At 56.8% G+C, this 14,346-nt stretch overlaps 1 protein-coding gene across 1 annotated transcript in view; it reads right to left on the bottom strand.

The window, feature by feature from the left end:
• Positions 1–8,631, bottom strand: part of LOC122457314 — a 38,525-nt gene extending 29,894 nt beyond the window's left edge. Inside the window, 7 exon segments of the mRNA XM_043501666.1 lie at positions 430–537; positions 2,771–2,857; positions 3,486–3,609; positions 4,139–4,218; positions 5,446–5,571; positions 7,262–7,362; positions 8,376–8,631. Coding sequence (XP_043357601.1) covers positions 430–537; positions 2,771–2,857; positions 3,486–3,609; positions 4,139–4,218; positions 5,446–5,571; positions 7,262–7,362; positions 8,376–8,511 — 762 coding nt within the window. The 5' untranslated portion in view covers positions 8,512–8,631.
• Between the last annotated feature and the right edge of the window lie 5,715 nt (positions 8,632–14,346).

The raw sequence follows: 14,346 nt of genomic DNA, 5'->3' as shown, positions 1-14,346 counted from the left end.
CACAGAGGGGATGGAGCAGCTGGAGCAGCTCAATAGCCCTGAGCACTCAGAGCAGGGGGTGTTCATCTGGCAGCCTGGCAGGGGCTGATGCCAAAAAGCATCCTGGGGGCAACTGACAAAGGGGGTGAACAGACACCTGGGTTCAGAGGGTGCTCTCAGGGCGATTCTGTGTAAATGCGCTGACCCTGCGGAACAGACTTGGGTCCTAGAGGAACAGCGGGGAGAGTCCTTGGAGATAGAATTATGGGACTTGACCCAAGGCCCACTGGAGTCAGAGGACAGACCTGTCCACATCAGTGCTCATTAGATTGGACTCCTACCAAGGATCTTGCTGAGTCACTATTCGAGACCCGGGTTTTCCCTGCCAGGGAGCGCTGCACCGCGAGGCTGCTCAGTGCAGGTAGGAGGTGGCCAGAGTCACAGGCTGCTCTCCTTGAATTTGTGATGACCAGAGATGAATTTGGTCAGCCAGGTGATCCTTACCACTGCCCTCAGCCGCACATGCACTTCCTTGGATGCGGTCCAGGGGAGCAGGACCTGAGAGAAACAGATTGGGACAAATTGCTAAGGAGAAGTACCAAAAAATAGCACAAGCACATAGAGTGAAAATCAGAAAGGCTAAGGCAAAAATGAGTTCTAACTGGCAAGGGACATAAAAGGCAATCAGAAGCAGCTCTATACATGCATTAGGAGCAAGAGAAAGAAAAAGGAAAGTGTGGGGCCACTACTCAGCAGGGAAGGAGAGCAAATAATGGATGAAACAGACAAAGCCAAGGTGTGTAATGCCTTTTTTGCTTCAGTTTTCACTAAAAAGGTTAATGGCGACTAGATGATGAACACAATATTAACAACAAAGGGGAAGGAATACAGGCCAGACTAGGGAGAGAACAGGTAAAAGACAATTTAGGTCAGTTAGATGTATTCAAGTTGGCAGAGCCTCATGATATTCACACTAGATGGAGCCTTTAAGAGGGCTGAGGTCTCTGAACCTTTAAGAGGGCTGAGGTCCCAGAGGACTGGAGAAGGGCAGCGACAGAGCCTATCTTCAGAAAGGGGAACAAGGAGGCCCCAAGGAATTTTCGACCTGTCAGCCTATCTTTGGTACCCAGAAAGATTATTGAACAAATTATTAAACAGTTTGTAAGAACCTAGAGGAGATAATAAGGTGATAAGGAATAGCACCATGGATTTGTCCAGAACAAACCACGCCAAACAAATCTAATTTCCTTCTTTGACCGGGTTACTTGCCTAGTGGAGGGAGGGAGGCAGTATATGATGATGTATATGAAGTTTCTTAAGGCTTTTGACACAGTTCCACAAGACATTCTCATAAGCAAACTAAGCCGATATGATCCAGAGGAGATTACTATAAAGTGGGCACACAACTGATGGAAAGGCAATACTCAAAAAAGAGTTATCAGACTCGCTGGCAAACTGGGAGGGTGTCTCAAGTGGAGTCCCCCGGGGTGTGCCTGGGTCCAGTACTGGTCAATATTTTCATGAAGAACTTGGTTAACAGAGAGGAGAGTATGCTTGTAAAGTTTGCGGATGACACCAAGCTGGGGGGAGTTGCAAGTACTTTGGAGGACAGATTAGAATTCAGAATGAGCTTGCTAAATTGGAGAGTTGGTCTGAAGTCAACAAGATGAAATTCAGTCAAAACAAATGTGACGTAACGCACTTAGGAAGGAAAAATCAAATGCATAAAAACAAAGTGGGGGATAACCGGCTAGGTGGCAGTACTGCAGAAAAGGATCTGGGGGTTATCGTGAGTTTCACACTGAACAGGAATCAAGAGTGTGATGCTGCTGTGAAAGAAGGAAATGTCATTCTGAGGCGTATTAGCTTGGAGCACTGTGTCCAATTCTTGGCACCATGCTTTAAGAAAGATGTGAACAAACTGGGGCCTGTCCAGAGGACAGTGACAAAAATGATCAGCGGTTTAGAAAACCTGATCTATGAAGAAAGGGTGAACAAATTGGGCATGTTTCGTCTTGAAAAGATGGAGGGGACACCTGCCAACAGTCTTCCAATACGTTAAGGGCTGTTATACAGATGATGGTGACCAATTGTTCTCCACGTCCCCTGAAGGTAGGACAAGAAGTAATGGGCTTAATCTGCAGCAAGGGAGATTGAGGTTAAATATTAGGAAAAAGTCTAAGGGTGGCTAAGCATTGGAACAGGTGACCTAGGGAAGTGGTGGACTCCCCATCATGGACGTTTTAAAAAACAGGCTGGACAAACACTCCTCAGGGACGGTCAAGGAATGCTTGGCCCTGACTCAGTGCAGGGGGTGGAGTAGATGACCTCTTGAGATCCCTTCCAGCCCTGCACTTCTGTGATTCCCTCTTTCCAGGCTCTGGGATCGAGAAGACCGAATATCTGCTGAGGACATTTCCCTCTTTTTGGAGCACAAACCACCCACAGAGTCTACTTCCTGTGGCCCCAGAACTAGAACGTTGGGGGACTCTAGCTCTGGGCTCTGGCCAGTATTGGTGGGGCCCATGGTGAACACAAATGAATCCCAGGGTCAGATGAGGCTCAGTGGAGAACATGGCAGATCCCGCGCTCCTCCACCCCCACCCCATGCAGACGTATTTCAGATATAGCGGGGGCACTTGGTCCTCCAGCCCAATAACCTTTGTATAGAACGTACTCTGAGGAGCAGAAGGCAGGGGGTGTCCCATGCTTGGGATTAAATGGAGCCTTGGTCCCAGAGCCCCATCCCAGCTACAGGATTAGTCCCCTTCCTGCCCCCATGCCTCCAGACCTCCAAGATGTTCTGCAGCACCACAAGGTTGGGCTTCTGATCCTCGCACACCAAGGCCTTCAGCATCTCATCCATGGCGTTCAGAGTCTGCGTGCAGAGCAGAGGAGAAACCAGAGCAAGTGGTGTTACCCAGCCAGGCGATGAACCAATACCCTGGCGTGTGACATGCCCCAGGCCATGGCAGCCCCTGGTATTCCAGCTCATCCACTCACTTGCACCCGCAGGGGATCTACTGCAAACTCCTCCTGGCAACAGGACCTCACCCGCTTTTGCTGTCCCCAGGAAGGCCACTGCACACAGTCTAACCCACTGGAAGAGTCAGGAAGGACTCCGCATTTGAGGGGGAGGGAAGATTTCCAGCCAAACTTCAGTTCCCCTGGCCTGTGTGCATCTGAAGCAGCTGATCTCAGGTCTGTGCCCCCAGCCATGCACTGGGGATGAATGTGCTTGTGAAGGGAGTGTCTGTTCCCCACTAACTGCTGGTGCATGTGAAGGATAAATGCCTACTACTGCTACCCTATGAGGGAGTTACTCCTTTATCTGCGGAGGTGGGGCTTGTGCTTTGGGGCTGCAGGTCCCGAGCTGAAGCGCTGCCAAGGAGCTGTGATCATTACACTCTTATGCCAGCGACAGGTATGCCAGGGCAGGGACACGAGCGACTTGCAGGATTCCCACTTGGTTTGGGGCGGCTCCTCAAGGCCAGTTTGGGGCTTACGTTGTTGTATAGAGCAGCCTCCATGCCCTGGTTGGTGTCTGCTGGAGGCAGGGAGAAGATGCTGGAGAAGCAGACAGTAAGCAGGCTGGATTCCTCCATTCCCCGCAGCAGTGGCTTCACTTTGCTAAGAGAAGAGACACGCGTGGATTGGAGGACTGAGGTGAGACTGATGCACTGATGTTGGCCTCAAGCTCCCAGGACATGATGGGCAGGCTTCTGGGAAGCTCAGAGCAGGCAGCACTGAGAGAGAGCCCCCCATGGCACAGGCTATGCCACTTGCCAGGGCTCAGCCTGCCCAGCCTCTCAGCCACAGGGAGTCGCTGAGCTGCTGGTGTGATGCAGCTGGCACAGCTGGCGGCAACTCCGGGGGCTCTGCTCCAGCAGTGCCCAACTGCCCCTCTCCCCCCGGAGCCATCGCCTGCGGGTCCCAGAGGGGACCGGTCCTAATCCCCTCGCTCCCTCCCCCACATCTTCATAATGCCACTTGGAGAGGTCGCCAAGCACCAAAGGATCCTCCACCACCAACCCACTGGTGCCAACGCACATGCACCAGCACCATCGCTTGGGTGCCAAGTGTCTGGAGGAATCAGAAGATGGGGGAGGAGCAGAGGGGGGAGGAGGACTGGCTGGGGCTGGGCAGGCAGGCCGGGTACCTCAGCTCCATGATGGTGAGCATCACTTGCTGACGCACCCCGCTGGTCAGGTAGTTGATGGACTCAAGATCAATCAGCTCCTGGGGAGACAACGTGGGGAAGTGCAGCCAGGCTCCAAGCTCCCGCAAGGCTCCGACCGGGGAGCAAAGCGCAGGGCCTGCAACACGTGGGCTCGGCAGGTCGTCCTACTGTGGGCTTTATGGTGTGCAGGGCTCCAGCTTGGGAGCGCAGTGCAGGGCCTGTGGTCAGTGCCCCAGCATCACGCGCCAGTGCACTGCAAAGGCTCCATCAGCATTAGCACCCAGGGACTCCACCTGAGATCAGGCCCCCTTGTGCCAGGTGCTACACACACACAGTGAGAGCCAGTCCCGGCCCCAGAAAACTCATGAGCTATCTGGACGATACAAGGCATGGGAGGGAAACTGAGGCACAGAGGGGGAAGTGATTTGCCCAAAGGTCTCACTGAGGAACTGAGCCGCAGCCCACTGGACCATCCACCAGCCCACGCTGTCCCATGTTCAGGGAAGGGAGGTAAGTTCCGGAAAGCTTTCTGCAGTGTCCCGTAGATTTCCAAATCTACGGAGCAGATTTGTTGCTAGTTCCCTAGTGGGCACTGACTGCGGAGTGTTGGGGCTCTGTGCAGGGAGACTGACGTATACAGAGCGACCTGGTGACTTGGGAAGCTGGGTGCAAGGGAACAATCTACGTTTCAATACAGTTACATGCTTAGGAACAAAGAACGCAGGCCACACTCACAGCATGGGGAGCTCTAACCTGGGAAGCGGTGACTCTGGAAAAGACTTGGCAGTCATGGTATTCAGCTGCACATGAGCTTCCAGTGCGCGGCTGGTGCCAAAAGGGCTTATGCCATCCTGGGCTGTACAAACAGGGCAATCTCCAGTTGTTAGAGAGGTTATTTCCCTTCTGTATTTGGCACTGGTGCAACCACTACTGGGATCCTATGTCCAGGTCTGGTGCCCACAATTCAAGGAGAATGTTGATAAATTGGAGAGGGGTCAGAGAAGAGCCACAAGAGTGATTGAAGGACTGGGAAACATGCCTTATAGTGAGAGACTCCAGAAATCAATCAGTTCAGCTTAACAAAGAGAAGGTTACAGGGTGACTTGATGACAGTCTGTAAGTACCTACACAGAGAGCAAATACTTGATAATGGGCTCTTCAGTCTAACAGACAAACATCCAACCTGATCCAATGATTGGCAGTTGAAGTTAGACAAATCTGCAGAGCTCTCCAGGCCAATCACTAAACCCGCCAAGTAACATAACCCTAGTGTGTGTTTTACTCACCTTTATCTTCTCCACAAGGAGAGCTTTGCCGAGAAAAGCAGCCAGGTTTCTCTCTGGGCTCCTAGTGAGGACGGCTCTGCTGATGGTGCTCACACAATCCAAGAATTTAAGTTTCTTGGCCTCCTCCTATGGCCCCGCAGAGATTAGACCAAAACAGGAAGGTTAGCGTGGAAAGGAGCTGCCAGTGGGAGTGATGTCAGAAAGCTTCCCCTCTAGCGCTGCTCAGGTTTTGATATGACAGGGCAGCTCTGTGTGAAACCGGACTAGAGAGGGAGCAAATCTCATGGGGTAGGTGTCCAAAGAGGAACTGCAACATGGGGGCTAAGCAGCCAGACAGTCTTACTGGGGGCTTGATAGAGTGGGAGGAACATCTGGGTGTGACACCCTGACAGCCCAATATTCGCCACTGTCATGTAATTGGGATATGTTTTGTACAAGGTATGTCTTGTAAGTATCATTCTAAAAGTCTTTATCTGCTAAACATTAATGTCTCATTGGATTGCATGTGCTATCGTTGTATGTGACGTTCTGAAGTTCAGCTATGTATGTGTTCCTGAAAAACACTGTGAGGTTCAAAACAGCCTTTCAGGTAGAACAGTAAAAAAGCCAAACAATGGCTTATCGAGGAAATGCACAAGCACCAGGGCTACCCCAGGTCCTATGTGCAACAGAAACCTCCCCGAGATAATGCGACACAATGTGACCTGTTGGACCCAGGTCACAGCAAAAGAGTTTTCCAGCAGGTGGGAAGAGGAGATAAAAGGGGAACAATGACATTGCGGGGGGGTGGGGGGGGGGAAACCTCAGAGTCCCTGCAATAAGATACCTGGAAACACCTGAGGGACAAAGATTGAACCATGAGAAGTGATGGTCCCCGGCTAGAGAGAGATTCCTAGCCTGTGTAAGAAAACCTGGGAAATCCAAGCTGCAAAACCAAGGCAGCTTCTGCCTTAAGAATCTGCCAACCTGTTTATCACTCGGAGAGAATTTGCTAATGTATATCCTATCTATCTGGTGTGTAAAGCTTCGTTTGCGTGTTTTGTTTATTTACTAAGATAATCTGCTTTGTTCTGTTTGCTATCTCTTATAACCGCTTAAAATCTACCTCTTCTAGTTAATAATCTTATTTCTTGTTTATACCACAACCCAGTTTGTGCAATGAGTAACTGGGAGGAGGGGCAAAGAGTTGTTCATACCTCTCTCCACATCGAGGAGGTGAATGTCATAAAACCTTTGGGTCTGTACTCCAAAGGAGGTGGGCACCAGAGTACTGGGACAAGCCCCTTCACCTGAGTCTTCCCAGAGCTAATCTCAGTGTCTGTGTCTTTCTGCAGCTGGGCATAGCCCTGCCTGTGTGTACGGCTTGTGAGCCTAGCCAACAAGACAAGGTAAAGGGGGCCCAGGCTGGCAGAACAGGTGGGCTCAGTGATATCCCAGTACATCAGGTGGCACCTCAAAGGGGGGCAACCCATCACACTGGGGACTGGCCAGATCCAGTGGGCACAAGTCCACAAGAGGCTGGAAGTTGACGCTAGACACATTCAAACTGGAAATGTACGTTTTTAACAGAAAGTAATAGACCATTGGAACAACTGAGCAAGGGGCATGGTGGGTGACCTTTTGTAACTCAAGACAGGATGTTTTTAAGATGCTCTAGTTTAAACAGGAATTATTTGGGGGCAGGTCTCTGGCCTGTGTTATACAGGAGGTCACAGTGGTCCCGTCCGACCTTAGAATCCATGCCTCATCTGGAGAAGGGCGGATGGTGCATGTGGACAGGGCACTAGCTGACAGATCAGAGGAGGGCTCTTGGTACCTGTTCATTGCCCTTGAGAAAGGCATTGATGTTGTCCAGGGACTCTTTCTCCTCCGAGTCTGGCCCCATAAAACAGGAGGCATTCCCAGGTGATGGTGAATCTTATCAAAGACAGAGCAGTGGTAATACCTGGGGCTGCCAAGCTGCAGGCTGGGTGACAGAGATCTTAGCGGAAACCCTTGCCCCCCCCCGCTCCTGCCCCAGCAGGGTAGCGGCCCCGATGCATAACAGGGTCTGGCACAGCCATCCCTGGTTTCCCCAACTCTTTGCTGCCCAGCCCAGCAAAGATCCAGTCAGAGCCCTGGTTCCCAGAAGCCACCCCACTTCCCTGCCTGCACCCAGCATGCAGGCTCAGCCTGGGGATTTGGGGAGCGCCACACCTGGAAGGAGGCATGATGTCAGGCTCTGAGTGGTGTCCCCCTCTCCGGGCCATTGCTGGAGGGGGAAGAGGGCCTGGCAGTGAATCGGTCTGCTCCCCGCTGCGGGAGAGGGAAGAGCTGCCCAGTCTGCGCAGGATACGGGGACCCAGGGCCTGCCCGTTCTGCTTCCTCTGACTGCCTCTCCTGCCATCGACAGCCACCTGGTGTAACCTGGGCAGGCCCTGGGCTCCCATCATCAACCCCCCCACCCAAATGCCCTGTGCTGTGACATACGTGGCCCCCCTGCAAAGGAGCCAGCAGATGGGGCTGCAACATCAGGGGGCATCTCATGCTCTGGCCGGCGCCCAGCAATCCTAGGCTTAACAACTCACCATGCACCGAGTATCCCCTTGGACCGGTGGAAAATATCTTCCGACCCTGCAGTGTGACAGATCGGGGTGGGCAATTCAGTCAGTCTCCACCTGATGCTTCTGCTGCCACCCCTAATGCCCCGATCAGCTGTAGAGGCTGCAGTGCTGCCAGCAGGAGGGGCCATTCCCCCCTGCCTGGGTTTTCCTGTCTCTCCATCTCATGGCAGCCCAGAGTTGTACAAAGGCTATGGAGTCTTCTCCCCCCACTGACACCCTGGTCTTGCAACCCCAACCCTCAGAGGGGCCAAGCCCCACCGCAATGCAGGGCCACGGCCCCTGCCATTTTTGCAGCCCCCTCCGCCCACCCAGGAGGTGCCCACTCACCAGCATGGAATGGCTGAGGCACACACAGCTCCTGCTGCTGCTGTGGGCTCTTCCGCTGACTCTTCCCTGGAGGAGGTCTCATCTCCTCCCAGGCACTGATGGGCTTCAAGGGGACCTTGGGGACTTCCTCAGCCATCCTGCAGGAAGCCAGGACAAGGCATTGCTTGTGAGTGATGAGAAGCGATTGCCCCGTTCAGCATCAGGGCCAGTCCACTTATTTCTGTTCCACCAGCGCCTACAGCTGCCAGCTGAGATCAGGGCCTATTGCACCAGGTGCTGCAGACAATCCCTGGGCTGTAGGGCTCAGACTCTAACTAGCCAAGGCAGCCAGCAGGGAAACAAGCCAATGGATGTGCTCAAAGTCTCTCAGTCTGTCAGCAGTACAGGCAGGATTAGAACCCAGGTCTCCGGACTCCCAGGCCAGCACCCCATCCCGCAGGCCAAACGGCCTCCTCCGGGTCACTTCTGCTGGGTCACAAACTGCACAGCACACAGGCTGAATCCAACCACTCAGGATTCTTCCTGCCCAGGGAAATTACCCTGATCCCTTCTCCCAGGAATATTGGGGCCATGGCAGGTCCCAGGTGTGGGAGGCCAGCGGGGTGGGGGAGCTAGGGGTGGGCTCATGAGCAGCAGGAGTTGCTCTGACACCACTGTGAAGGGGAAGGAGCAGAAGGCGGGGGAGCGGCAGGAAGGCAGGCTGTGCCGGGGCAGCGCTTTGTGGGGGTTTCCCAGCTCCTATCTCCAAGGCCTGTGTGGCAGCAGCCGTTGCAGAGAATCCCAGGCCTGATTTCCCCCCACGCTGGGTCTCCTGAATGGGCCCTTCCCTGGGGGGCTCCATTCCTCGCCCAGTGTCTCCTGCTGACTCTCCAGCAGCTGCACGGCAGGTGTCCTAAGGCAGCTCTAGTCCTCTCCAGAGCTCAGGGGGACTGGCCTGGCATCGGACTGGCCTGGTGAATGGAACAATGGCTCCGGGCAACCGGAGATGCCTGTTCCCCCGACAACCTCAGTGCCCATCCCTCTGGAAGTGATGGTGTCAGCAACGGTGCTGGAGGTGGTCAGGCCTTGTGGTTGGAGCTGGACTCAGGAGGCCAGGGCGTGGGTGGAGCGAGGTTGGAGCGAGAGCAGGGCTGGAGTAGGACTAGGAGCAGGGCTGGAGCAGCCTAAGACTGTTGCCAATGTCAGGCAGGAGCGAGTTCCTGGCCCTGGAGTCGTGTTGAGCAGACTGAGCGGCTGCTGTGAGGCTGATATACCTGCTCTGGGAGTCACGGGCCAGTTCCTGGCTTGTGGATTGGCAGGAGCCCGGCACAGGAGGAACTCAGGGCTGACACATGGCTCCAGGGTGGCGCTTGGCTCCCGGCCCTGCTGGGCACTGACAGGCCAGGTGCAGGGGGCCAGGTGCTGCGCCAGGGAGGAGATTGGGGAGGCAGGAGCGCTGAGGTGGGGCTGAGCGGGCAGGTGCTGAGGAGCTGCGGCCAGCTGGCCAGCAGGGAGGAGGGGCAGCACCCAGCTGTGGAGGGCCCAGCTGCAGCTCCATACAGGGCACTGCCAGAGCCTGGTAGGCAGCTGGCTGAAGTGGCACTTTGTGATCTGGTGCGGGCGGGAGCTGGCTCCCCACATGTGAACTCTCTGCAGCGCCGGCGGATTCAGATCCAAACCCAGATCTGGCTCCCAATTCACAGCTGGCCCCTCCCCCCTGATCTGGAGCAGCTGAGACTCCGGCGCTCTGTGGAAGAGGCCAACAAATGCCAGCTCCTGGGGTGGGCTTCCCCCGGAGACAATCTCGTGCTGGGAAGGGAGGTTCCCAGAGCCAGCAGCTCCACCACTCACACTCCCAGCTCCTGGGAATGAGCCAGGAACAGAGCTCAGGGTAGCGCACAAAGCCCGGATCAGCGCCAGCAGCTACCTCCCGGTCTGGGCACTAACCTGGCCCCATCATGCCAGTGACTGAGCACATGGGTGTTGTGGTATTTAGGCTCTCAACCCGCCCGCAGAGCATGGACCTGTTCTCCCTAGTTACTGACATGCCAGGCACCCCAGGGCATTATCACCAGCCCGTTCCCCGTCTTGGCATGGCAGTACATTTCCTTCCCGGTTGCCGTCCCCTGGCATTAAACCACCTGGCAGCACGCAGCCTCCTGAGAACAGACAGGCCAGGATGCAGGGCGAGGGTTCCCAGAGAGAAACAGCAGGAGGGCAATGCTGGGAACCCCCAGGCCGTCTTCAGCTAGAGCATGAGGGTGCCCCGGCATCCTGGAGAGCATGAATCTAGCTTCAGCTCAGCCTTTGTGTCCCCCCATTCTCTGCGCTAGATGGGTCTCCTGGAGGAACGAAAGCTCATGGGGGGATGGAGGGCCGCAGGGACCCCCTGGGTTGTGCCATGAGCTCGACCAACAGACGCTGCATGGCCTGCACCCTGCATATCTGTGACACTGCCCCGTGCCAGCGTCATCAATGCCTTTCACTGGGGCTGGAGGGGGCAGAGTGACATTGACATGGCCAATCGAGAGAGTGGGCAGAGGGGGGGCTATTTATTCAGGCCACAGTAACATCCCCTGAGCAGCAGAGAGGGGCCAGGCTGAGATTAACAGGGGGCTGCTCTATCCTACAGGGAGAGTCCCCACAATGCCACCCTGAACGCCGCCAGGCGCTTGATCCAATGCGCCATCTCCAGGGGCTTCCTGAGAAGCAGATACACCCTGAAGGGGCATCGCAACATGAAGGCGACTGAATCACCTGGGGAAGCCCTCTATAGGGTCATCACCCAGTGGCCTATGGGTCATCACCCAGTGGCCTATGTTTGAAGCCTGAGTCCCTGCAGCCTCAGGGCAGCCCCTGCACCCATCACTGACCCCGTCCACGGCTTCTGCCTGCTCGAGCAGCACCTCTGCCCCCCAGCAGGGGGCAGCCTCCTGCTTCTCGCCCACCTGCTGCCTCCTGGGGCCCAGAGAGCAGGGGTCTGAGAGTTGGGGTTACGCTCCCGTCTCCCCTGGGCTCTGCTGCCCCCCTCCCCCGGGGCTCAGATTTCTAATGGTGCCTGGGAGCCACCTGCTTCCCCCAGGCTGCTTCCTTCGGCAGACGCCAGGCCTAGCCCCTCGCTCCCGCCCGCAATGGGCACGTCAGCTTAGCCCGGGTCCACACACAGCCAGGCCCAGGGTCTTCCAGCGTCCGGGGGGTGGGGCCAAGCCTCAGCCGAGCTCCGTGGCGATGGCCCTGCCAATCCCTGGGCAGCTCAGGAAATGTCGCCTCCATTCCCGTGTTAAGCGTCTGAGCAATTATCAATTCCAGAGTCAAACCTGCCTCTGCCCCCAGCCCCCCGAGATCTGCAGCGAAGATCTGACCTGGAATCCCCCAGAAATCGGTCGCTATTGAACCCCTCCACAAAGGGAACCCAAGTGTCCCCGAGCCCTGACACTCAGCTCTGCCTGGCCCCCAGGGTCTGGCTCTCAAAGCTTTCAGCCCTCGCCCCTTTCACCTCGACAATCCGTTCCCGCGAGCCGCTCTCTCTCGTGGGGGGGCAAAGTGTTTGGATCTTCACACAGCAGGTACCTGGGAAGGACCCGGCGGGGGGGTCGCAGAGTCCCACAAAGGGGTTTTTAATTCAAGTGCCATTTGCCTTTAACCCAGCACCCCTGCGGCTTAGCGCTTGCTTTGCTTGGGAGCTACTGAGCAGTGAAAATAAACCAGCTTCCAGCCCATGAAAAGTTGAAGCACCGGGAATCATTTCATCTCCTGTTAAACCATAACCACCCCCCACCGCTGGGCTGGGCTGGGAGAGCTCAGAGGGTGTGATTATGGTCTGTCAGATTAGCACTAAGAAGCCCCCATGCGGCAGGTGCTGTACACACAGAACATGAGACAGACAGTCCCTGCCCTAAAGAGTCCCAGTCTAACTAGATACAGGGTGGGAGGGGAAACTGAGGCACATGGAGGGGAAAAGGGACTTGTCCAAGCTCACAGGCCAGTCAGTGGCAGAGCGGGCAACAGACCCCATGGCTGCAATCCAGTGCTCTGCCCACTAGGCTATGCTGCCTCTCAATCCAACGGTCAGGAAAATAAGGAAAAAATGGAAAGAGTTAAGGGACACAAGGGCCCTCCCGGTGGGCCCAGGGACACCCCAACCACCCATCTCTGGGATGAAAGGCAATTTCCCAGTCTGCTCTTCACCCATCCCAGACCTCCCTGCTAGGCCCTGGCTGAACTGTGGTGACACCGTGGGTCGGACACCTGCCCTGGTGGTGCCCACAGACACTCAGGCTCAGGTGGCAGGATGCTTCTCCCCAGTGTCAGCCCCTGCTCCCCCATCAGGGTCACACCCCGCTCCGAGACAGCCTGCAAGGTCTCTTGTCTGGCCACATCTCCCTGTGCTGGGCCCTCTGCCCAGGTCCCCCTGGCTGTCCTCAGCCGCTCGCTGCGCTGGGCTGCAGGGTCCCATGTGGCACGGCCAGCGCCCGCTGTCCTAGCTCTGGCCCCGCAGCTCCGCCTGCAGCTCAGCCCTGGCTTCCCGTTGGCGCGGCTGGTCTGCGCTGCCCCAGCTCCTGGCTCCCGGCTGCTCCAGCCCAGCTTGGTCCCCTGGCTCTTCTCTGCCCCAGCCCAGCTGCGCTCCCCTTAGCTCTGCCCTGCCCTGCCTCAAGCAGCCCCAGCTCACACAGAGGATGGGCCCCCGGGCTCCTGGCTCTCTCATTAGTCTGCTTCCCTGTCAGTCGGGAAGACAAGGTCATTGGCTGATCCCCATTGGCCCTGGGCACTGTCAGTCTGAGGATCCTGATTTCTCTTTGGCCTTTCCCTGGCACTGGGACAAGGCAGCCGCGCTGCTGAGCCGCGGTTTCCCATGGAATTGGGCTATTGGTGGCTGCCAGGGGTCATGGCTGGCAACTAGCCCAAAGCACCGCACCCCGCGACGGCTCATTAAATCCCACAGCTGGCACTCCCCAGTACCCCCGTACCCTGCAAATGTGCCCTGCGTGGGCAGTAGGGTTCCCAGGTGTCTGGTTTTCGACCAAAATGCCCGGTTAAAAGGGACCCTGGCGGCTCCATTCAGCCCCGCTGACTGGACCATTAAAAGTCCAGTCAGCGGTGCTGCAGAGCTGAGGCAGGCTAGTGCCTACCTATCCTGGCACCGCGCTGCGCCCCGAAAGTGGCCAGTAAGTCTGGCTCCTCGTCAGTGGGGCCACGGGCTCCGCGCGCTGCCCCTGCCCCGAGCACCGGCTCCATCCTCCCATTGGCCGGGAACCGCGGCCAATGGAAGCTGCGGGGACGGTACCCGTGGGCGAGAGCAGCACGTGGAGCCTCCTGCCCCTCTCCCACCGCCTGCCTAGTAGCTGGACCTGCTGGCCGCTTCTGGAGCCCAGCACAGAGCCAGGACAGGCAGGGAGCCTGCCTTAGCCCCGCTGCACTGCTGACCAGGAGCCGCCCAGGGTAAGCCTGCACCCCAATCCCCTGCCCCAACCCTGAGCCCCCCCACAAACCCGGAGCCCCCTCCTGTCCCCCAAACCTTTCATCCTGGATCCACCCCAGAGCCTGCACCCCCAGCCAGAGCCCTGACCCCTCCCGCACCCCAACCCCCAGCCCCGAGCCCCCTCTTGCCCCCTGAACCCTGCATTTCTGGCCCCACCCCAGAGCCCGCTCCCCCAGTTAAAGCCCTCCCCCCCCCGCCTCCCAGCCCCCTGCTCCAGCCCTGAGCCCTAGTAAGTGGGGGCAACCTGGCCCAACCTCCAGGATCCGGCCGCCAGGCTCTTGCTGTGCCCTGATGGGTCCCTCCCCTGCACCCACAGCTGCCGGATCCCACCTGCTCTGGCCCGGCCCCCTAGGCAAGCAGAGCTGCCAAATGCCTCTTGGCTGGGCTGCCTGTTCCACCATGGGACCTCAGAGCCCAGCCGGGACAGGTGACAGGAAGGGGAGAGGCCAGCACAGAGGCGCTGATTGATGGGCTGGTGCTGCATCCCAGGTCCACACCAGCCACCCCACCACC

This window comes from Dermochelys coriacea, chromosome 23 (genome assembly GCF_009764565.3).
Source record: "Dermochelys coriacea isolate rDerCor1 chromosome 23, rDerCor1.pri.v4, whole genome shotgun sequence".
Taxonomy (NCBI): Eukaryota; Metazoa; Chordata; order Testudines; family Dermochelyidae; genus Dermochelys; species Dermochelys coriacea.
Note: the sequence above shows the minus strand (reverse complement) of the source record. Positions and strands in the feature narration are given on the sequence as shown.